Here is a 23642-nt window from a genome sequence, read left to right as displayed (position 1 = left end):
GGAATAAATCTGAGTCAATACGAAACCTGCTGTGACCTGGGCTCTTGGAGGGAGACCACCAGTTTTTATCACATCTTTGTTACTGACTCACAGTGGGGACTTTTAACTGCACTAACATGCAAAAAGACCATTAATCTGATTACAGGAACTACAGAAGTTCCTCCCAACCGAAGCAGAAATAACAGGTTAGGTGCCTGTGATCAGAGCTCTTCTGGCCTATAGATGACCAAGTTAAAACAACAGAAAGCACACCCACACTTCCTTCAGTTTCTCTGACGGTTAGTTCTGGGGTGTGCACAGTATGTTTTTGAAAGCACTTCACAGAGGTTCCATGATTGGCTCAGAATAGGCAAAAGCTCTAATAGCAGCAACACAACTTTCTATATTTTGGAAAGATTAGTGAAAGGAAAATAACAAATGTTTAATGTCAGTCTTAAAACCACACAAATAATATTCAACCCATATTCAGATGTTTTTAAGAGCAACTAAGCGTACTGGCTTTATTCTCTGGCCTTATCAGATAATAAAGCATGAGAATTCAATCAGCAAGAAAAGATAGCACAAAACCCAACAACTCAACAAAACAACTGAAAGCTTTTATTGTGATACCTCAAGTAGATACAATATAGTGAAACAACAAATGATGTACAGTATTGCTAGGACAAAACAGCAACACAGCCATGTCACCTGTAAAAGAAAGCATTGTAAAGAGTTTAAGAAACAATGAGGCACAACTCAACTGCCATTTACGACTCATGCTTTAGGCCTTGAACCATCTGTAACAGTCCTTTTAAAACAAACCTCTGAAGCGTCTGTTCCTTCTGCAGTAAGTTTGTACACTGCTGGTTGGCTTAACATGAGTCTCAATGAAATACAATGAAGTGTCCAAAAAGTTTAACAATAATTTGACAGCTTCTTCCACTCATCGCCATTATCAAAGAATGGAAATGGTTGAAATTTGGTCTGTGAGACTGTAGGGCACTGCTGTTGCAACCTGACTGCCGAGAGGAGCGTGCAGAAAAACTCTACAAGCATTACTCAGAGGGAAGCATAAATCCACCGAAAAACGAATCCACATAAATCCACACAGCATTCATGAACTCTTGCACTAACCTGATACACCGATAAGAAATATGGGTGACCATTTGGTTGTGGGAGCAGCGATGACCATGTCAGAACCTCTGAGATTTTAATTCAAAGGGATTTTATAAACTGCATTCCCCATGGGTTGCAAAAGCCTGCAAGCATGTGAGATGTACCACCCACACTGGCCACCATACTGGGACTTGCATGTGGGAAATAAAGATGGAATTACCACAGACTTCAATTAATACAGTTTTTCACTGTATAGCTTACAATGAACAGGGGAAATTCATATTCTGGCCCTTTTTACTGGCAGATAAAACTGAGATTACTAGACTGCTAAAAGCATACAGCAAGAGTGGTTAGGTTGATGTGTCAGCAATCCCTCGCCGAATTCTGCAGCTTATTTCACAGCAAGTTTGCAACTTAATAGAAACTTTATAGATGGCAGCATTGCCTTTTAGTCATCAAAAAGGTTCTTAGGAGTGACCAGCCAAAGAGTAACTCTAGTGTTTGGAGGCAGACTCAGTCCTGGAACACCACTGTTACAGCCTTTATTTTGGACCTGAACAGAGAATGTGTGGTCAGATTACCAGAATTACATCAAATGATGATTAATTACTTTAGGACAGGCGTGGCTTTAGAGGTTCAGAGGAAAAAACAAAACCAAACCAACTTTCAATACATGTACATTTTTGCTAGCAAATTCCTATGCATCCCAATGAACATTTCTTCTAAGCCAGCTCATAGTCAGTTCATTTGGTCCAAGAAAGAGCCAGCAAGAAACAAAGGTTCACAAAAGCTTTTTGTTACAGTTTATAAAAAACAAAATACAAAATAAATGTTAAGACCAACAATAAAAATAACCAGTACAAGTAACAAAAGTGCTCAAGTTGGAAGGGAAGTAAACTTGCCCAGAGCAAAACACATACAAACTTTAAATATAATCTTTAATATATTACAAAAATTGGTTAGAGGGAAAATGCTTTAGTAAAATTTTTTTTTCAAGTAAGTTTATTTTTCTTTCAAATGACTGCTGGAGGGGTTCAGTGACCAGACTGAGCCCTTCACATCAGCCAGCAGCCATTGCTATCTGGATCCTACTTTCACCAAAACCAGTAACAAGAACCCTCTAGATCTCTGTAAGGGAAGAAAATTATCATTGCCACTGCCAAGCAACACAGAAAGAAAATTCACATATTCCCTCAATAGAATGAGTCTCAAGGATTGTTACATGGCAGCATGAAATAGCAATTCTGTACTAGTTCTATTCTTTAGTCCTCCTAAGCATCTACTCTTAAAAGACCAAAAAGAATATTGCTTTGTTTGGTTCTCTTAAAAGCCACAAACATCATCTATAGATCATTAACTCTTTATGCCAGTAGACTGAAGCTCTATGTGCTAAGCACTTGATGAAGTCCCAACCTTTGGCATCAAAGTTAATTAAGGTTTTGGTGAAAATGTCCAGTTTGAAATACAAACAATGCACTGAAAAAAGAGGTTGAATATCTAAGTAGAATCAGACTGTTACAGACAGCATTAACATCCTAACACGAGACAGCCAAACCCCCAATTTTAGAGAACTTTTTTTTTTTACATATTTTCTTTAATTTAAATTCTCTACTGAAAAGCAGCCATTACTTTTGTCTTCAGTCCAGTGTACTGCATCAGCAAGTCTGTAGCCAGGAAGTAAGAAAAGCCCAAAGATGCACAAACTTCAAATAAGCATGCTCACAAGTATCAACATTGCAACTGGACTTTGAAGCCAACACACATGTTTTGCTGATAGATGTTTTAGTGCCTTCTTTGTTGGCAACATACATTACAATGGAGGAAAACAAAATCCCAAGAATTCCAGGTCAAAAAGATCAAGAGACAGGCAACACTAAAGCCCATCTTGCATCAATTGAGATTACTAAAAAGGAGACTCAAAGCCTCATGATGTGAACATTAAGTAGTAAGGGCAAGCTACAAAGTCCAGACTGAACACAACTGTACCCCCTCAGGTGTCTGGATTGAAACCCAAGAGCTTTAACTACTTCTCTAATTCTTACATGTGTTCAATTCATAGGTATAGATCACTACAACATCTGGAATGCAGTTTACTCAGCCTGCATCACAGAGAATGTGCACACATGGGTGAACTTTCTTCTCACTCTTCCTCTCCACAAAGACACTGGAACGCTGGTTTTAAGGATTTATATTGCCCCTACCCATTGGCATATTTTTTCAGGTATGACAAAATTTCTAAAGTGCAGCAGAGTTCAGAAAGCCTATGAGAGATTCCCAAAAACCTAACAGCAGCAACAGCACCTATGGCTTATTTTGCAGGTGCCGTATTAGAATTGTTATTGAGAGAAAACGATTTTGTATTGCAAGGCTTCCATACTGTTCAGTTAGAGAACTTATGTAGTGTTCAAGGGTTTTTCCCAAACATTTTTTCCTCAATCATGAAAAGGATTAAAATACAAAAACTTTTCAGAGCCTGTTTAATTTCAAAATAAAGTTAGCAATTTTATGCAGAGCATTTCTTTCATAGTTGCTCAGAATTTGCATGCACAGGTACCAACAGATAACACTGTGCATGCACTTTCCAGAAGTTCCTCTCATTAACTCATTCCATTTAAGAAACAGCACAAGAACAAAAGAGAAGGTGAGTTTCATATAATTTATTATAAAAAGGTACTTGGGAATGATTTAGCCAGTAAACCAACAAACCCTTTCCCCACCCCCAAGTTTTAAAAACTATCTGATTATTTCAGTCTATGAAAAACTGAGTCAAACTTCCCTTCTCTCTCATTACCTCCTTTTCCTACAGGTACTATATTAATTTTCATGTCATAGGCTCTGGCCATTTCTCACAAAAATAAATATTTTTGTTGCAATGTAGCAGAAGCAGAGTACTTAAACAAGTTTCCTCAAGATCAACCTCTTTGTCCAGTGCATTAGGACTATACAGTTACATGGAACCAGCCATAAAACTTTACTGATGCGCAAGTCCCTGTTACTGGCAAAGGTACAGTACCAAAACTTCTTTTTTTCTAATACACCGACTAATTTTTATTCATTTTTTTTCCAAAATAGAAGATGCATTTTTTTTGCCTTTTTAATCTTGCAAGCTATAGTTGTATAAATTTCTTATCCAGCAAACTCCTTAGGGAATATGTTGGTCTTAAATGAACATACTGTGTAGCATTATTGATTCAAAATCCTTCTAAGGTATTTTGTTAAGATACCAAACCTATAGCATAACCTTTCCTAAGAACTTGAGATCTGCTAACTTCAGTCAGTGCAACTGAACTAGTTTTCTTAAGTGAGCACTGTACCTTTAACCAATTCACCTACAAGATGTACATAGGTTGTGGTACACTCAAATTTAAAAAAGAAATCAATAACTACAATACTGCATCCTCTTCACTGCCAAACACATCAGAAATTGCTACATATAAAAAAGCACCCCATCCCATACATTCGTTCGGACTGCTCAGATACAGAACTTCTACAGGACTGGAGTGTACGTGTTTAGGCAAGAAGCATGCACAGCAGAAGGTAGCATTAAAGGCATAGGTCAGAGAGAGATGCTAACCAGTAAAATCTGCTTTCAATTAGTGAACTGTTTCTCTAGTTTGAGAGAGTTTAGAAAAAAGTCATCCAAAATGTTCCAAAACAACTGTTCACACAATAATACACGTACAAAAAGAGGGAACTTACACAAGGAGAAAAGGCAAACATGGCCTGAAATAGCCACTTACACTACACTACTCATTTGTGAGGTTTCAGAGTTCAGTGATACTCTCAGGGCCAATCTAGCCAAGCTCTTCCTTTACTTTGCGTTAGTCTTTGTAAAGCATGTTCCACAGAATATTGTCCAAACAGAAGGAAAAAAGTTATGATTCACTCCCAGCCATTGTCTTTTATCATGTGGGCAAGTTCAATGATAAATTTTCCTTCTTTGTATTTCTGACTGCTCTCAAAAGCATGTTCCTAGAAAGGAGAAAAATCAAGACACTAAATTAAGCTGGGGAAATAAAGTATTTTAAACATCAAACTTGCATCAAAAATACAAACCAGGCGATATTCCAGTTACCATATTGGTTACAGCGAATCCAGGGCAGGAGGGAAGAAACAAACGATGAAGAAGGTTGAGAAGGAAATAGGAGTAAACTTTTCATAAGCAGAATCAGCAAATCCACTGCACAACAGATCTTGCTTTAGAACTTCCCTTTTTTTCCCAGTGAAGGTTAGACTATGGCATGTTATGTGACTTTCCTTATTCCCAGAAGCAATGAAAAGAAGGAACAGGAACTTTTCAAAAGCTCTCCTCTATATTCATCAGAGGGAATGCATTAGGGCAACTTCTTTCTGTAAGATCTGAAGCTCTATTGAATCAATGAAAATCCTACATAGAACATCCAGAATCTAACATTTTCAAAGCATCAAACTTGCAACAGCTGCAAGTGTTGCAAGCACACAGATAACTTGTCAAACAACAGAACTAAGTGCACATTAGTTGTAAGCAGTGTAAACATGCTCAGTACCACTTACTGTAAAATACATTTTTGCTATATGAGCCAACTTTGGCAACCCTAGAAATTAAAGACTCATTTTGACAATTTCTTCTATCTGGTTTAGTGTATGTGGTTGGTAATCTTGCAAAAAGATGTTAGTACTAGATAACTGTAATAGCACCTATAGCTCATGCTTGGTTTGAGGCCCAGAATAACATGATCTCCTACAACATTCTAGAAGATGTAAGAAAGCAAAACTGTAGTACAGTCTTGATATATACAAAAGCACTAGAGCTAACTCACCTAAAATATCAGTATAGGTGCTACTCAAGTATCTGTGCTTCAACATACAAACATTTATTAAAGACTTAAGTATATTGCTTACGTATTTCCATCCAAGAGTGGTTTTACAGTTTTCACAATAGATATCTGCTACAGCATGTAAACCTGTCAGAAGAACTCTCTCCTCTGCTGGACCACAGCCCACGTTTACCCTGAAAAAACCCAGAGAAATTACATATGACATTAATTGGATATTTCTTTTCTTACCTGTAATCCACCTTTTATTTTTCTTTTTATACTATCTTTTGTCTCTGCAGAAATGTGCCTAACTTATTCAGTGCTGTAGAAGTAACTTCCTCTGTTACACTGAGACAAAGGACAGGAGCTATAAGGAGTTTTGGTTTGAGTTTTTCAAGTGGCTAGTCTAAACAGCAAACTGTGATGCCCACTTACTCTCATCAAAAAAGACAGGCTAAATAGTTAACTGCAAAAGAACAGAACACTAAGCAGTAACTGGACACCTCTACAGTTTCAGGCTTTTCTTCAAAAACAATTTGAGACCTCTATAATGGGAGCCTGTACCAGTAAATCAGCACTGGTACAGCTGAATTTAGAACCAACTCCAAAATAGCAGCAAGGAAAAAGCCTCATAAATATTTCTTTGCTACAGATCAGCAGAGTAAGCCAGGATGAACAAACAGCAATATCAAAACAAAACATCCCATGAAGTACTGCATCAAGTTAGTTTTGCAATGACTAAGAGTCTATGTAGAAAACATGAGGCAAAACTAAACCAAGTTTTTAGTCTTATACAAGAGGAAAATTTTGCCATCTTTGCTGTTGCATTACCAGATTCTCACTACTACAATTATACTAGAAGTCCCAAGTCACCATTTAACAACTATATATAAAAAGAATTTCAAGGATCTGCAATCAAATCCTTTGCAGTTACAGCTCCATTATCCTGGTCTAAAATAGACGAAGACACTTAACTGCATTTCTTTCTCCAAAAAGCTGAAACACATAAAACTGCTGAAAAATAAAGACCAAAATGCAATTCTGCATATTAGAAGCTTAAAATAAATCCATTAGCAAATTCAGAGAGCTTTATATCATGGGTAGGACGTGCCTAAAATTGCAAATATTAGGCATGATAAGATCACAGAGACCTTTAGCTCTAGCACATTTACAATATTCAAGGTCATATAAGATGCCCTAAGTTCACTGAAACATTAAGCTGCAAATGTATCTAACTATCACACTGGAAAATTCTTTAGACTTCAGCAGAGTTGTCTAAAGCAAATTTAGTCACACAATGCATTCTGACTTCTGGAGTATCTCAGAACATTACGTATGCAAAATGAATTCTGTATTAACACTATCCCCTAAACTTTCAGCTATTAACAGAATTGCCTAAAATATAAGATAAACTAGTATGTGCAAAGGGATACTCACAAATCAGCTCAGTAGTTCTGCAATAACCATTGCTGGCAAAGCCAATGTTAGAAAGAACAGGGCAAAGTGCAGCTTACATCCACTTGTGAGGCATACAAATAAAACCACGCTCTGCAGGTAATGTACACAACAACATACTTACACAGAATTAAAGAGGTAGGCTCGTCCCTGGCTTCCCTGGAAGGACTGCATAAAAGAAAAAGAAAATGCACTTGTTAATAAACACAAAAGCCCCCACCAAACAATAAACCTTTCCAGAGGGTTGTGTTAGTAAGTGTATACATATAAGACAGATATAAACTATATCAGATGAATGACTTTCTACCAATTCTTTAGAGGAATGCCTGGTCAGCAAGTTTTCACTCACATCAGATTTTTAGCAACTATTTTGAGTATTAATACTCAAAACAAGACATTCATAATGCAAACAAAACATACTTTTTCCCTACCCTTCTGCAAGATACCAATTCTCATTTTCCTAGACATCCTTTATGCTAATTAAAATAATCTGCTTTTAACTCAAAAGGAACTATTTCCAGCTCCTCTGTTCTCTTCTGCTGCACCCAAAAGATGATTTATTTCAGTTTTATTGCATCATTTGATGTTAGACCAGAGAAATTCTGCACCAAGCATAAACCCAGCATACGGTATTCAGGAAATGCATCTGATCAGTTTATAAGCTTGGCTTTATTTTAATAAAACAATTATCATCAAATGCACAAACGCAGTCATATGCTTTCAAATCTCTCCCAGTCCTGATAGACTGTGGAAAAAACATGATTGTTAGACCCTCCTGGCTGGATCTAAATTAATGTTTTAGTTCAGAGGAGTAGCACAGTTTTGAAGTAAAACCCCTAATCAATCACACGTACTGGAGGTTGGTTTTGCTTGCAGAGCAATTTCAGGTCCTGTGAACTACATCTCTGTTCCTTCTGTACAGAACTAAACTAGAAGCTCTTCTACTGTGCACTCTACAAATGCTAATGAAGACACAAAGGCCTGAACCTCTGATCAGACAGCCCTGAGCTACAAACATCCTGGCAGAACTTGTGAGCAGACCAGATCCAGCCACAGGTAAAACATTCAAAATGTATGTAAGAACATCACTCCTTTCATATGTTTATATGTTTCTTCTGTATTAAATTACTTAATAATTTAGACAGTCATTATTTCCCATTCAAACAGGATCACACTGAAATGGAGTTTACTTTTTTTCTCTTCCATGCTGAATTCCATTTAAAAAGAAATCCCAAAACTGCCTTAAAGTACTTTTTTTCCAGAGTTTCCCTAACCTACTTTCAAAAGAAAATTAATTATTCGTGCTGAAGAGAAAGTACAATTGTTTTTAAGAATCCTTGCAGTTCTAGTATTGAAGATCAGAGACCAGCTTTTCAGAAACCTACATTAGATCAACATGGAAGGTTTTGTTAGGGAAATCTCACTCTGACCATTTTTGAATGGTTTTAGTAACATTAGGCTTGAAGTATATGCAGAAGGACCTTTCTCCAATGGATGCTTCTTGACATGTATTTAGCTACACAATTAGAAGTCACTTGACACCAAATAGGTACTTTGATAGCCTAATGATCAGCAGCACAGTAACTGTTCTATCTTAACTACTTGGAACAGTTTGGAAAAATAAAATTGTAAAAGGTAAATATATATAAATGAACAGTTTTGGATCATCATTAACCAGATTATATACTGCAACAAATAATGTTAGAAGAAATCCATGACTTTAGACTACTCTAAGTAGCAATGGTACTGTAGGTGTGTAGATGTGGCACTTTGAGACATGGTTTAGTGGTGGACTCAGCAGCACTAGGTTAACAGTTGGACTCAAAAATCTTATAGGCCTTTTCAACCTAAATGATTCTATGACTCTTATTTATAGCAAAGACAAAAGAAAAAGTACTCTCTCCATTAGCCAGAAGTCTTATTTTTCACAAGGCAAGGAAAAAAAAGATAGGCTATGCAGTACAGTGAAAGCTAAAACTTCAGGTAGGACTGACCCTGAAAGGAGAGATTCAGCTCAGTACAGTCTGAACTGCTCTGCCAGAAAGTAATCCTTACACCTTCCAAAACAAACAAAAACCCCAGTTCAGCTCTCCTGAGATACTTAAACATGCATCACAAAACTGGCAGAATGGTACAGAACCTACAGTCTGCAGTTTCTATACAACAAGCATTGCTCTCTAAATTAGAGCCTCACCATCAGTAACGAAGCAGAAATGCTTACTGCAGATGAAAATAAAAACTATTAATGTATATACTCTCAAAACCTGTCCATTACCAAATGAGTAACTAGCCTGAGTCAATACACAATAATGTAGAGACGACTACAGCTGTGCAACCCCAAAATTTAAGAAAAAAAGCAAACTTTAATGATTCTCTTATTCTTTTATAAGCAAACTTAAAACTAGAACTTTATTGTTCCATGCACCCAAAATTAAGAAAAAGAACTTTCAAAGCCATGACATTATTTTTTGTTAAGCTACTGTAAAAATTCTTAAAAGTTGCAGTAATTTCTCCTTGCTTTAGAAATTCTACGTTCTGAATTAGAATTCACAAATCCTTTCTCAAACTGATCAAGAATTACACCCTCACATTAGTTTTATCATGTCCTAATTTCTGCATTTACATGTAACTACACATGCCAATCACACACAAATTAATGTAGAGGGCTTTTTTGTCTGGTTCTACACAATAACTTGTAAGCTTATGTATATGTCATACTTGAGGTTCCCAGCTAGCTGGGTGGAAAAACAAGAACCAAAAAACTTCCAGAACAAATCAGCAGTCAGAAGACCTATTGAACTATGACATACAATTATTTCTGCCAAGTTTATGTTTAGTCTTGACTTAATATCACCTAATAAAAGCTCTCCTTTGACCCTGCATTTCTCAAAATTAAGCAGAGGGCAGCAGCAAGATGCCAGAAATAGCAGAAAAAGCAGCTCTTCCCCTCTCTTGTTTCATAAGCTGAAAAATAGTTCTAGCCAAATGAAATACAAACTACGGATTGGAAAGTATTGCTTGTTTTCTTTTATCCTGATATATTTTTAAAGATTACTTTTCTTGCACTTCTTGCTTTTTTGTCCTAAATATACTGCACTCTCCTCCTAGGGTTTTCCCCCAGAAACGGTCATATTCATTACCTTCAAATTTTCAGTATATCAAGGTAGAATGGAGGTAGAAGCAACACAAACCAGAACCTTCTCCTAGGACAGTGGTACAAACATCCCACTGTGAAAACCTCCTCCATTCCCACCTTCTCTAGCTTCCTGTTAGCAGAGTTTGGCTGATACCATCTTTCTTACCTACATACATGTTGAGAAGCTAAATATCGTATTTACATGCCATAGACAATTGTTTCTTTGCCCAGCTGTGAAGAGCGAGTTCCTCCATGTTTACATCACTCACAGATAGCTTAACAGCAACCTGCAGCAAGCTGCATTCCTGTGTTCAGGAATATAGAACAAGGGTCTAGGCAGTTCAACCACAACATCAGTGTGTCACTAAGCATTTAATGTCTGCAATTCACCCACGGGAACTCGTATACACAGGCTGCAGTAAAGATACAAAATTTTAAATTCCCATGGCTTTTTCCTTATGAATTCCTTAACTCCTCAGAGCTTGGCAGTCATTGTTTCTTACTCACATGAATAGCTTTGTTCCCCAAAACCTGTATATAGATATACATCTGCCACATATGCATTCTCTTCACCATAGAATATTGATTAACACCTAATAACAGGTGTAAGAAAGATTTAATATCAGAGCTTTACTTCCTGATGCATCCCATTACCAGAAATTAAAAGAAGGTAACTCATTTCAGCACCCTGCTTGCTAAGCTTGTAGCTTGGTTATAAACAAAGTATTTTGCATAACCAGAAAAAAGGAATACTGAACAAACATTTGTTTTTACCAGCACTAAGTTTCTCACACTCTGCACTGATTCAGTTATACTGATATGAATTTTAAGAGACTGTCAGATTAAATGTCTTGTGTGTCAACTCCTCAAAGGAAACTGAGTATTTTAAATGGCAGTGTCAAGGACTAACAGGCATAACTCTTCAAACCAGTCTCCAGACAAACTGCTTCTCTGAAGAATAAACATCACCTATGCAAATGCATAGCAAGGTGTGTTCAGCACTTCCAAGATTGTTAGCACTACACATAAATCACACTTAAACCAGAACATTCTATTAAAACTGAGTCTTAAATGTGTTTTACCCAATAGAGAGGTATTAGAAAATAGTGGCAAGTGTGACCTCCAAATGTCATCAATAATGGCTCACATCAACCAGGACTTTAACATAAAAGCTGGGCAATTTATCAGCTCAATATTTGCCGTTATAATGAACTTGCTTTAAGTCTGCTTTTTCATGGTCCTCAATTAATATTGCACTGATGTATGAATTAACTTTTCCCCTAAAAATCCACCTTTGTCCATTCCTACAAGAACACCTACAAGATTCATAACTTTTTGTTTTAGTACAGTTTAAAGTATCTAGACTGATTGTATAAGCAAAACTATTCAACTGTGCTAAGGTCAACTGCAAGAACAGTTTGGTATTATGATCTTTTCAAGTCAGATGACAGACCTCTGTGATCAATACATTCTGTAGTAATCTTACAAATGTTTCACTCATACCCTAGTACATACCTGCAGAATTATGTGTGATCTATGCTTTTAAACTAAAGCCATCATTACCTCCAATACCAGGATTAGCTTTTTACCCAGGAGAAAATGAAGTTATCTGTTAAGCAGAACATGTATTTACTGCCCTAAGGCATACCTAAGGGCATGAGCTGGGGAGAGAAGCTACTAAAAAGCTTATATAATTAATTATTCCCCACAGATGGGATTAGATTGCATGGCTGGAGATCATGCTCCATTGAAAACATCCAGAGAAACTGCCATCTTAGCATGTATTAAAAGTATGGCAGGCATTATTATAAGCAAGACCGAATGGCATTAACAGTATCTCATGAGTATGTTTTGAGCAGCTTCGAAGCTACTCATAACACAGAAAGACAATTTTAAAGACTGGAAATGAGAGAAGTTCATGGTCCATTGTTTTTTGTTTCATTTTCCTGAGTTTCCTTTCACATTCACCAGACTTCACTCTACAGGCTAAGATGGATCAACCTGGATTAATATTCTGAACAAATATGCAATTCAAACAAAGGTTACTGACTAATTCCGAAGACAATATTCTTAGGGGCAGTGTTCTAAAGATAATCCAGTAACACAAGTTGCTCCATATGATATTTCGCTCAGATCCACCTCCTTAATACCGTACACAACTAGAGATAATGCTGCTCCATCATATTCATCGTTAAAAATGTCAGCATAGATTTTCATTCTGATTTTTCATTACTGATTTTAATAAAGCCACCTATAAAATTCAAGAGGCAGAAACTAAGTTTAAAAAAATCCACCCCAGAAACTGCATGTCTGCAGATTTGGCAAATGATATTTCACAAAAAGGCAACTTTATCAGGCGGGACAAGCTGAGTTTTACAGCATCTTGAACGTATTTCAGAAATGATTATGCCAAAACATGAGTAGAACACTTCCCTTGCACACTTTCCAGCTACTTTAAGCCTTCCAATCTATTCTTAGCTGTTTTTCAAAGATTGCTTCACTTCCAAAAACTAGATTTATTTTCCTCCAATAGAAAAAAACCAAAAACCACAACCCAAGAAACTAGAAGCTTTTTCAGAAAAAAAAAAAGTATCACAGAGTGTTTATGAAATTAGGCCCATTCTCAACTTTTTCAGCAGGAAACAAAAATGGCCTTCGAGCATACAGCAGTCCCAGCTATCTTTCCAAGTACTCCTTATATCATAAGCAAAGGGGGATTACCAAATTGAATCAAGCTAAGAACAGTATATTTACTTAAAGACAATAAATCTTTAAAAAGTTCATCTTGAACTCAGTTCATCTGCTAAACAGCGGATGACATAACCACAGATTGCTAAGCAAGGCTAAAAATGCTTTGGCATCTATTTAAAATGAAGACTTTTTCTTCTCATCAATAATGTAACAGCAGATATACACAATGCCTTGGAGAACTAAATTTAATCACCAAGATTGTTCTTTTACACATAAGGTGCAAGGATTTCCCAGTGAAGTCAATGACAGTTATGTGTATATATATATACCTTTATGCAGAACTTGTTCTTGAAAATATTGACACATCTAGTCTTGTCTGTGACTTCATTTGCCTGTTTCCCCTCTGGTCAGATATGCTTTACAATGAATGAGACAGAAGAAAGTGACAGTATTTATACAAGCATCTGCACAAAGTAATCCAGATTTTCTTCCATCCCGAGCATTAAGGCACAACGTTAAGATGATTCAACAGTCTTGCAAGCTGGTCAGCCTTGAGTAACAAAGCATTATCCTTTGCAATATATCCACTAGGTTCCAAGATCTCCATTAACTATTTGTATTTCTTTGTCATTTGTTGGACTGTGCCCGAATGCCTAAATTACTGGAACTTAGTGGGTACAAGCCATTCCCAAGTGCTTTGGAACTTTCACTCCTGAAGCAGTATTTGCCTCCTGTAAAATTAACTGCTGTTAATAATCACTGCACATTTTCTGCCATTTACAAGCAAATCAGAAGAAAGCTTTCAGTTAAGCCTTTCACAAAAGTTACTTCAGAAACACTTAAAGAGCAGCACACACATTTTGTACAAGCCACAAGAGTGGCAACCTCCCCCGGACTTCAAAGTGTGTTATAGAAGTTTCCCCTCAAAACTTAATTATGTCCATTTATAAAATTGTTGGGATTTTTGGAATTATTACTATTATTATTAGCATAAAATGTTTGGTAGCTTTTTATGTGCTATTTGAACATTTTAAAACCAACAAGTGCCAACGATGACATCAAATTTTGCCTTATTCTTTATTAAGACCTGTGGTTGCTTGCTGACAGAGGTTACTTCTGTGTCTGCAGTCACAGTAGGATAGGATTTGAGAAATATGTATTTGCTTCTTTAAAGAAATAAGAAAACTCCATATTCTTCCCCTGTGCTTTGAGCATCCCCAGTGTCGTGAAGACTGGTATACTCCTAATAGTTAGGTTTGGGGTTTTTTTCATGTTTAACCTTCACTTCAAAGTCTTGCCCAAAGAAACAGAAAATCCAGCATTTGCAGGCTTGTTAACCATGCAAATCAGTAGCGTTCAAGACATAGCTAACACTGCTTCAAAACTGCACCTATTTCAATTAAGGCACCTAGAGCTTGTCAGGTTTATTATGCATCCTTTGAATCGGTGTCTTCTCCAAGATGACTGGACTTATACATTATTAAGGCAACTGCTCATATATGTATGCATTCATTCAACTGTAGAGACTAATGTTTGTCAACATCTATACTGCTGATTACATCCTAGTTTGGAACTTATATATACCCAATTGGCTTTCTTCCCATTCCTCCCCTTTCCCCAAGTTCATGCCTTGCTGCAGAAAACACAAGGTTATAGAGTGAAAGTATCTGGAAGTGTACTCTCTATTTACCAACACCCAACTTAATTTGAATACTAAGCAACATGTTGAGTCACTTCATAGTTACAGAGAAAACTAAAGCTACTGATGATGCACTCAGTGGTGCAGGTAACATTTTTATACCATCTTATTAGTCAGCATTCTTATTTCTAAGCCACTGCCAAGGCTCTTGGTTGCTATTTTATCTCCAACAAGGTGATAAAGGGGGGAGTGGAGGATATAGAGCTTTGGGATAAATTCTAAAGTAAGAAAGATCCTGCTGCTCAAACAGAGCAGAAATAAAATGAAAAGGTGATTTGTGTATGCCATCGTCCCTGGCAGACAACTGGCATCAACAGTTTTTGAGAACTGAAGAATTGCAACTCTGAAGTATTGTATTTTGGGGACCAGAATCAAAAGGATGATTGACAAATACACAGCACACTTTGCTTTTCCAAGCAGGATCAACATTTAAGAGAAACACCACTTATTTTGTAGCATAATTAATCTTTTCATCTTGAACTTTGAAACATTATAGTGTCAAGTATAACTAACACTTATGCCTCAAAACACATTAGAAAACTAGCTGTAGCTGCTTTAAATTAAGAGCACACCATATATTTTGGCTCTTTTTCCCCAACCATACAGCAGAAGGGACAATCACTACATACCCAGGAAATGCAGGGTGGGGGTACAATGACACCCAAAGTGCTTACAGCTAGGCAGCTAATGTTTGTGTTTATATGCTGAAGAGTATTTGGGGGACTGCAGTTCTGGAATGAGATTGTACAGTAATCATTTGGAAAAAAAGCAAAGCAACCTTCTAATCAGGGCTTTAGCTTTTAATTATGCCCAACATAAGGTGGGAAAGGGTGGAAATTGGGTAGGGCAGTCCAACGGTCTGCTCCACCAATAAATCCAAAACAGCACAGAAACTGCACTGTTCTTCATTAACTTCAGGTTGTATAGAACCAAACTGCTACACTTCAGGTTAAGTATTTTTGCAGTGGCTTGGTAGTTACAGTTACTAGGATTCTAGATATTGTTGGTGTAAATGAAAAACTCATTATCCTAAGTTAATTGCACATAATGTGCATTTATGAAAGCACTTTCACAGAAATGCAGAATCAGGATTCACATTAAAAGGATTAACTGTACCTCAGAATTGTTTTCGGTTCTGTCTACAGACAACTGTCAAGTAGATTTCTTCAATTTTTATTTTCCAGGTTAACCTGTGTTTTCATGTGCAGCAATCAAATCTTATCTCCTCCCTCCCCTCCCCAGGACAGCACTACTTATTTTTAATGATCCAAGTGTATCTTATTATTGCTTTGCAGTCGTTTCCATCAGAAGAATATCTCCACTGTTAGAATATACAAAAGTTAAGCTTAAAGGAGGGTGAGTTTTTTAAAGCTATGCTCCAAATACAAGTACAATAGATGAAAATGTTCTTTTTATTTCAAAACCATAAAATAAGATACACCTCATATTTACATGTATATCTAATCACACAGATTGAGACAATAAAACAAGAAATCCTAAGCTGATAGAACATGGATCAGCTATCAAATAAGCATATGGTAACCTAAGAGTTCAGAAACTTTTAAGGTATCTGCAAAAAAAATATGGAATTCAGAAATGAAGCAGAATCCATACCTAATATCCTTCCCAACACCATCAGAAATAACTTTGAAGTAACTATTTCTATTTCCTAGATAAATTGAGCTCTTCCTGTAGGAAACCGATACGAACATGCAATTTGCTTAAGAACATATTAAAAATATTTTGCTAAACCTCCCCAAGATCTTGGAGAGAACTAGCTCATGTGGTAGCTGTGTCAATTAAGTAGACATGCAAAAAACTTAAATCCACTAGAAGAGCTTCCTATGAAGTATGTGTTCTTGGATAGAGTTTTCTCAGTAAATTTACACATCTCAAGAGACACAGCTAGCAAAGTTTCATTCTTTTTGTAGGCATTTATAACCTGAAGTTCAGGAAATATCAACCCCTCCTGTCAGTTTTTGGCCCAGAACACGTAGGAATAAAGCTATGATTGCTTGCAATTTAGAATCCCATGTTTCAAAAATAACCCTTATACTTGAATTCTGAAATCAACATGGAAACATGAAATTGAAATACAAGCAAAACAAAAAAGGGAGGTGTCGAATGGATGTTAGGAAAAAATTTCTTCACTGAGATGGTGATCAGGTATTGGAACAGGCTGCCCAGGGAACTGGTGGGATCACCATTCCTGGAAGTGTTTAAAAAACACTTGTGAGATGGTTTAGTGGTGGACTTGGCAGTCCTGGGGTAGAGGTTGGCCTTGATCTTAAAGGTCTTTTCCAACCTGATTTTGTGAAAACAAGGCCACCCTTTTTTTTTTTCTTCACATCATTTTATACATGTAGCTAGACCAGTGCTTCACATTTGATGTCACATAGGCAGTTCCATGCCTCAATACATGTACTATGTTGAAGGAAAGAATTGTTCAGAGGAAGAGACTAAAGGCAGAACAAAAACAAGCAAGCAGTATGGCCAAGAACTGTCACCAATTTTACTATTTGAATCAAAAAGCTGTCTTGAGACCTAAAAGATTAGTAACAAGGAAAACTGCACAGGGAAGATCTATTATTTCCATATAACCTTCTAAGGGATATGCAAACAGATACACTTTCTCCTCGCCCAAGGAAAACCACAAACCAAAAGTAGCAGCATTCTCAAACCCCATCATCTCTTCAGCACCCAAGAAGTAGCATGACCTTAGTGTTGCTGAACACACAAACAGGCAGGAGCAACAGGTAACAGGTTTGCCATTAAAATTTTATTTCACAAACTAGTAATGCAGAAAGCACCCTCTTAGGAAGAGGTTTGAAAAGCAACTGAAGTGTTTTCTCCAATACACCATTAAAGGCAAATTCACCAGGAGCTTATCTGAAGCAAAGAATGAACCAGTCTGTCAAGTACTTATCCCAAACTTCAAGCCTTCCTACATATTTCATACATCACAAATCTTGGTTTCTTCCAGGAACAGGTAAGAAGGACAGGACTAGCCTGTTTCAAGGACCCACCCATCCTCTAAGCTTAAGCTTAGACAGTCCAACTATTCTAAACATCTCTAGCTAATCATATTCCTTGTGAACTGGTACACAACAGAAGCAAGTGTGTTTACAGATTCCATAATAGAAATGGAACATGCTGAAACAGCCAGTTTTGTGACCTTCAGTCAGAGTCAAAAATAATCTTTATCTGGCATAACCACAACCTGAGTTTCTCTATCCAAAGATTCATCTTTTCTTCTTAGCAGCCTTTTCAGATATGACAGCTCACAAGTAGGGCCTACCTGACAGTACACAGAGCTTGTCAGTATGGGGAATACATTACAACAGCCTTTATGTCAAATTGAAAGTTTCCAGAATATAACCAGACCTCAGTATGCAGCATATATGACCCAAGAGTGAATCAAGGGAAGATACTTTGACATATGTGTTAATTTACATCCCTTATCTACTGGGAGCAGTGATACAGTGATAACCATTTTGGTTAACAAATAATTCATGAGGTCTCTAAACAAGCCACTTGCCTTGGAGATCAACTCATCATGATTGGCTAGATGGGCTCTGCAGTGGATACAGCTGTAGGTTCGGTGACAGTTTGGCAGGTAAGCCTGGAACGTTTTTGATTTTGTCATTTTTACCATCTCTGCTGGTGGCTCCTCACTCAGCTCAGGGCTGGCACTTGAAGAATTACAACTTTGCTGAACTCGCTGACAAAAGAAACACTGGAATATGCAAGCAAAAGCCGTTGTTGTTCTGGAGTGTGTGTGGCACTTTCCACACAAATGACAGAAGAGAAACAGTCACAACCTGTAAGTGAAAAGAGCAGAACAATTAGCAGCTTACAACAAGGCCAGAATAAATTTGTTATGCAACAACTCTAGACATAAAGCAAAGTGTCATCCAGAGCAAATGCCAGTTGCACTACAGGCCCCTTTTTTCTATGAAGCTGCACAACTCAAGTTCCATTCAATATGGCAACAAGCAGTTCTGTCCCACCAATGGCTTCTACATCACATTTGTAATGAAGGAGGAGATTCAAAGAGTTCACAAAACACAAGCACATTCCTACGATCTACCAGGAAGATTCAAGATATCCATGGAGAAAATTACAGCAAAAGGCAGGGGATTAGAGAAAGCCAATTGTTTCTGAAGTTCAAGTGGTCAGCTCCAATGTAGCAAATGACAAAGAATCTTAGAACACACTTGCCATGTCCAACATTAAACACTTTGGCTTTCAGCAGAAGTCTTGCTGTATCACACCTGGCTTTAAGTCAAATACCAAGTAAGATGCTGCCGCCTTAGTCAAGGATCCACGTCTCCTCCTCTTTCAAGCTCAGGAGAATTATGCCTTTAGCCAAAGACCTTTTTGAGTAGTATCCTGATCAAAGCTAATTAGATACTTCCTCATTCTACCAGAATAGTCTTAATGGGTGCTATAAAAATCACGGTCAGTTCTACACAGAGAATAGCCAACTGCATTCTTAATCCTCAGAGTGCTTTGAGGGGTATTATATGTACAGAGAGGGCCAGACCTTCCGGCCAGGCTGGAAAGGCAAGCCTTCAAGAGTTTGCCTGAAAATTACAGAATCTAAATCTTTACAACAGCATCTACTGATTTGTCAAAGGCCATCAGTCACCAGGCTATATGCACCAAGCTAATGAACAACCCAAACATGAACACTGCACAGTCACTTATGTCATCGGCTATCAGGTGACTGGCAGAGTAGGTCAATAGCACAAACACAGAAATGAGAGCCAATATAAAGAGTTTAGGGTATCTTGATCCAGCTATTAGAACAGGCATGCAAAACATTTATCACAGTTGTAAACTGCATGCAGGGCAGCAGTTAACCACTCTTCCAGCAGTGGGATACTTGTAATACAAATAGAGCAGATAATGAAAGCCACATAAATTAAAGATTGTTTATAGGAAGCAGTCACAGTGCTTCAGAAGACAACTTGAGAAAGTAATCTGTACAGCAGGCCTAGCGCAAGAGACAGCCACAGCAAGATTTAAACACCAAACCAAATCCCTTTAATCTTAACCTTGACAGCAGCAGAAGAGAGTCAAGAACTACTGAAGGACTTGCTAAAAGAAAATTTCTTACACAAGAAGTTGCACAGTCAGAGATAAGCTACAAACAAGACAAGTAGCATAACATGCAATACAAACACATAAAGCAACAACTGGAACGCTTTGCTATCCAAAACACACATCTACACATCAGAACGATCGAACTTTTGTCAGTCACTAAAAAGCAGAAAAGATTTGATAAGGAATATTATTGTTTGAAATATTAACCCAGTTAGCATGAAAAGCAGAACTTAATTATTAATAGAGTAATTTAAACAAGTATTGTATACCTATTGTCCCAAGATAATTATAGCTACAAAGGGAATAATGATTACAGTGGGGAAAAAAACAAACCACAAAACAACAAACAAACCCCCCCCGAAACAACCAACCAGCTTGCATTTGTAGAACAGCTAGATATGAAGCTGTATTTATTAGACAACATATTATAGCAGAAAAACAATGTAAGAAATACAGTCCTGAAAGTTAAACATGAGGCTCCCTCTAAATTCCTGCTTGAACTCCTATGTTAAAAGGATACAAATCTTATTTAATGTCACAGAAATGGAAAAAAAAATAAAACCCAACTCAACAAGCAGGGCTTCAGAAAGAAAGGCACCACCAGCAAAGATGCTGTGACTTTGTATTAGACCCTTTCAAGCAGTAACTGAAACACGAGTTCAAAGCTTGCAGAAGTTCAGCAAATTGAACATAGGAGGAAAATGTTTTTCTTCAAGACATTCCCAGAAGCTCTTTTAATTCACACTTGTAAATGTAACCTGGACTTTCAGAGTCTACACACTGAGCCCTTCAACTGCAGGAGTAAAGTAATTTCAATGCTCTTTTGAAAAACTGTATTTGCTGTTGCTCTCTTCAACAAAAAGGCAGTCTTAAGTGTTTGATACACACCCCTAAGAGAACTTGTTGCTTTGTGATGTTGAAGGCAACATTCAAAGTTTAAACCATTTCTTAGCTTACTCTAGTAATGGTGAATAAACCCAGTCTCACTTCACTGATAGCTATGAGCAGCACCAGGTTTCATGGCTGCTGCTTTTGTGGAAAGCATTATAAAAACCCGAAGCAACTATTCCTTTCCTTTTCTTAGAGAACACCACAATCTGTGCTTTGGTCATGCACATGACAGCTAGGTTTTTACTGGAGATCCAAGGATTTCGAAAGAAACTGCAAGTCTAAGTGCATGCAGCTTCCTGTCATTTACACACAAAGAGAGCGAGCAGGCTGCTGTCATTTCCCAGCCGCTGTCAGGACCCTGTTTTCGGGTGGCTGATCTGTCCCTATTACCCCAGCACCTCTGTATTGGCAACAGATTCACAGCTGGAGCCTCTCCACCTGCCCCGCAGGCAGCGGCCCTGCCCCCGGCACGGAGCCCTCCGGCCCCGAGAGCTCAAGGCCGCTAATAGGGGATAATTAATTAAGAGCCCGGTCCCGCCGCCCGCACGTGACGTCACCGGGGAGGGCCACCGGGAGGCCAATGGGCGGGGGGGCCGGCCCCGCCCCGCGCGGCTCCCGGATGTGTAAACAAACACCCCGATGAGCGTGGCGGGGGGGGCGGCCCCGCTGCACCGGGACCCGCCCCGCGGGGCAAGCTGAGCACCCCCCCCCGTCCGGGGCACCGGAGGGGCAACGGGAGCGTACCCGCCTGTGCGGGGATGGTCACGGCGCTGCTCGGAGCCCCACGCAACCGCCGGCAGGAACAGCGAGTGGAAGAAAGCAGCGTCCCCGTCACTGCTGCTGCGCGCAAAGGAAAGGAGCGACACAAAAATCCCATTTAAGAGTCGCTGAGCCGGACAAAGCCTGTGCACGCGCTGTTAGCAACCTGCGATCCGATTACTCCGGCAGGGAAAACCTGGCAAAGTTAAGGACTGACACACAGGAGCCTCATTGTCACTTTAGATACCGAGAAATAAAGAGGGAAATATACACGCGAGGAGAAAGTTGCGGGCAGGGGCTCGGCTTCCCCGCCGGGAGGGAGCGGTGGCTCCGCGCACGTTTTGAGCCGCTTCCTCGCTGACGCCGGAGCACAAAGCCGCCGCTGTGGGTGACGCCGTTCGCTGCCTTTCCTCTCACACTCGCGGCGATCCCGCGAACACCGGCTCGCTTTCCCCAGCCCGCCGCCGGGCACCGCTGTACGCCATCACCGAGCGCAGACCTGCTCCCGCCAGCCCCGGGCAGGGATCTCCGCAGGACAAGAGCCAACGGGGGGGGAGCCCACCGGACCCCAGCCCGCCGAGCTCGGCCTCGCCCCCCCTCACTTATGTAAACCTCCGCCACCCGCCCCGTAGCGAGGAGGCTACAGGCAGACAGCGCTGCCGTCATTTCCAGGCGCTATAAATAGCTCCCGAGCCCTCCTCCCGCCAGCAAAGTTGCCTCGGCGGCCCCGGCCCCGCGCACACAGGAAACCGCGGCCCCCGGCCGGGGCTGCAGCACGGGGGGCTCCGGCCGCAGCCGCCTCCCGGCCCGTGTTCCCCCACCACAAAAATACCCCTGCAAAACGGAAAGGAGCCGGCTTCTCGCACGCTCCGGTACTCACCGTTGCGCCGTGCCGGCTCCACTCTCCAGCCCGGACTCCGGGCAGCAGCGCGCCCCCGGGCCCCTTTCCCTCAGGGGGTGAGGGCAGGAGGGCAGGCGGCACCCCCGGTTCTCCGGCGGCTGCCAACGAGGGCTCAGCGCTGGGCCCTCGCCGAAAAACAAAGACGGGAGGGGGGTGGTGGCGACTTCGCTCGCCTCGAAGCTGTCTTCTCGGCGGCGGGCAGGGGTCATAGGCGGGGGCTGGCCGCGCGTCTGCCGCCCTGAGCGCCGAGGGGCGGCCGGGGCATGGTGCCGCTACCGCTCCCGCCGCCGCCTTTGTTTTGCTTTTCTCCCCCCGCCCGCCCCGTACCCGGCGCTGCTGCGGCCGTTAAACGCGCTCCCACCGCCGCCGGCAGCCAATCACGGCGCTCGCGTGCGCGCGCGCGCGCGCGTTCCCCCCCCCCCCCTCCCTCGCTCCCGCACCGCCCCTTGGAAGTGTGTTGGGGGGAGGCGGGGCCGGGAGACGGAGAAAGAGCGATCGGGGGGTGCGGAGCTCCGCCCCCTCACCCGCGGCTTTGTGGTGGAGGAAGAGCTTGGCCTTGCGCGCAACGGCCCGCCCCGACGCGCAACTTGCGCGCGGGGCGGGCCGTTGCGCGTCGGGGCGGGCCGTTGCGCGCAGGGGCGGGCCGTCCTTGGCGCCTGAGGCGAGCGCCCCTCAGCGCCCCCTACCGGGCTTCAGGAGCGGCGGCGGCGGCGCTGAGGTGCTGAGGGGTGGACTGCGGGGCGAAGCGAACGTGAGGTAAATCCTGAGCCGGAACGGGCGGCTCGGTTGTGGCTTCATCACGGCGTATTTCCAGGGGGGTTTTCAGGGGTTCTAAGCGATGTAGGATTGCTGGTTTTTGTGTTGCCAGAGGGAGGGTTTCACGTTTGTGTTGAAATTGGGTAAAACCCTGGAGGATCACACTAGTTTGTTGAAAGTGATGTAAAGGAAAACACATGAAGAAAACAAGCAAGGATAGGTCAGAGCACTTAGAAACACAGAATGGTTTGGGTTGGAAAGGACCTTAAGATCATCTAGTTCCAACCCCCCTGCCATGGACAGGGACACCTCACACTAAACCATATCACCCAAGGCTTCATCCAACCTGGCCTT

General features: G+C 40.4%; 1 protein-coding gene across 1 annotated transcript; it reads right to left on the bottom strand.

Annotated features, from left to right (window-relative positions):
* Positions 1-575: 575 nt before the first annotated feature.
* YPEL1 (yippee like 1) lies at positions 576-22868 on the bottom strand. Its single transcript, XM_034068212.1, has 5 exons — positions 22512-22868; positions 18411-18693; positions 7471-7514; positions 5977-6085; positions 576-5067 (listed from the first exon to the last, which is right to left on the bottom strand). The coding sequence occupies exons 2-5, from the start codon at positions 18525-18527 to the stop codon at positions 4978-4980; spliced, it is 360 nt and encodes a 119-aa protein (XP_033924103.1). The 5' UTR covers positions 18528-18693; positions 22512-22868; the 3' UTR covers positions 576-4977.
* Positions 22869-23642: the final 774 nt, after the last annotated feature.

The sequence above is a fragment of the Melopsittacus undulatus genome, chromosome 12 (genome assembly GCF_012275295.1).
Source record: "Melopsittacus undulatus isolate bMelUnd1 chromosome 12, bMelUnd1.mat.Z, whole genome shotgun sequence".
NCBI classification, from domain to species: Eukaryota; Metazoa; Chordata; class Aves; order Psittaciformes; family Psittaculidae; genus Melopsittacus; species Melopsittacus undulatus.
Note: the sequence above shows the minus strand (reverse complement) of the source record. Positions and strands in the feature narration are given on the sequence as shown.

Bases quoted from the DNA above. Each gene is read 5' to 3' on its own strand.
- YPEL1 (XM_034068212.1), bottom strand. From the start codon at position 18,527: ATGGTAAAAATGACAAAATCAAAAACGTTCCAGGCTTACCTGCCAAAC. The intron at 6,086-7,470 runs GTAAGTATGTTG...GGGTTTTTTCAG, and splicing joins GCCTACCTCTTTAATTCTGT to GGTAAACGTGGGCTGTGGTC. The intron at 5,068-5,976 runs GTAAGCAATATA...TCTCCTTTCTAG, and splicing joins CCACTCTTGGATGGAAATAC to GAACATGCTTTTGAGAGCAG.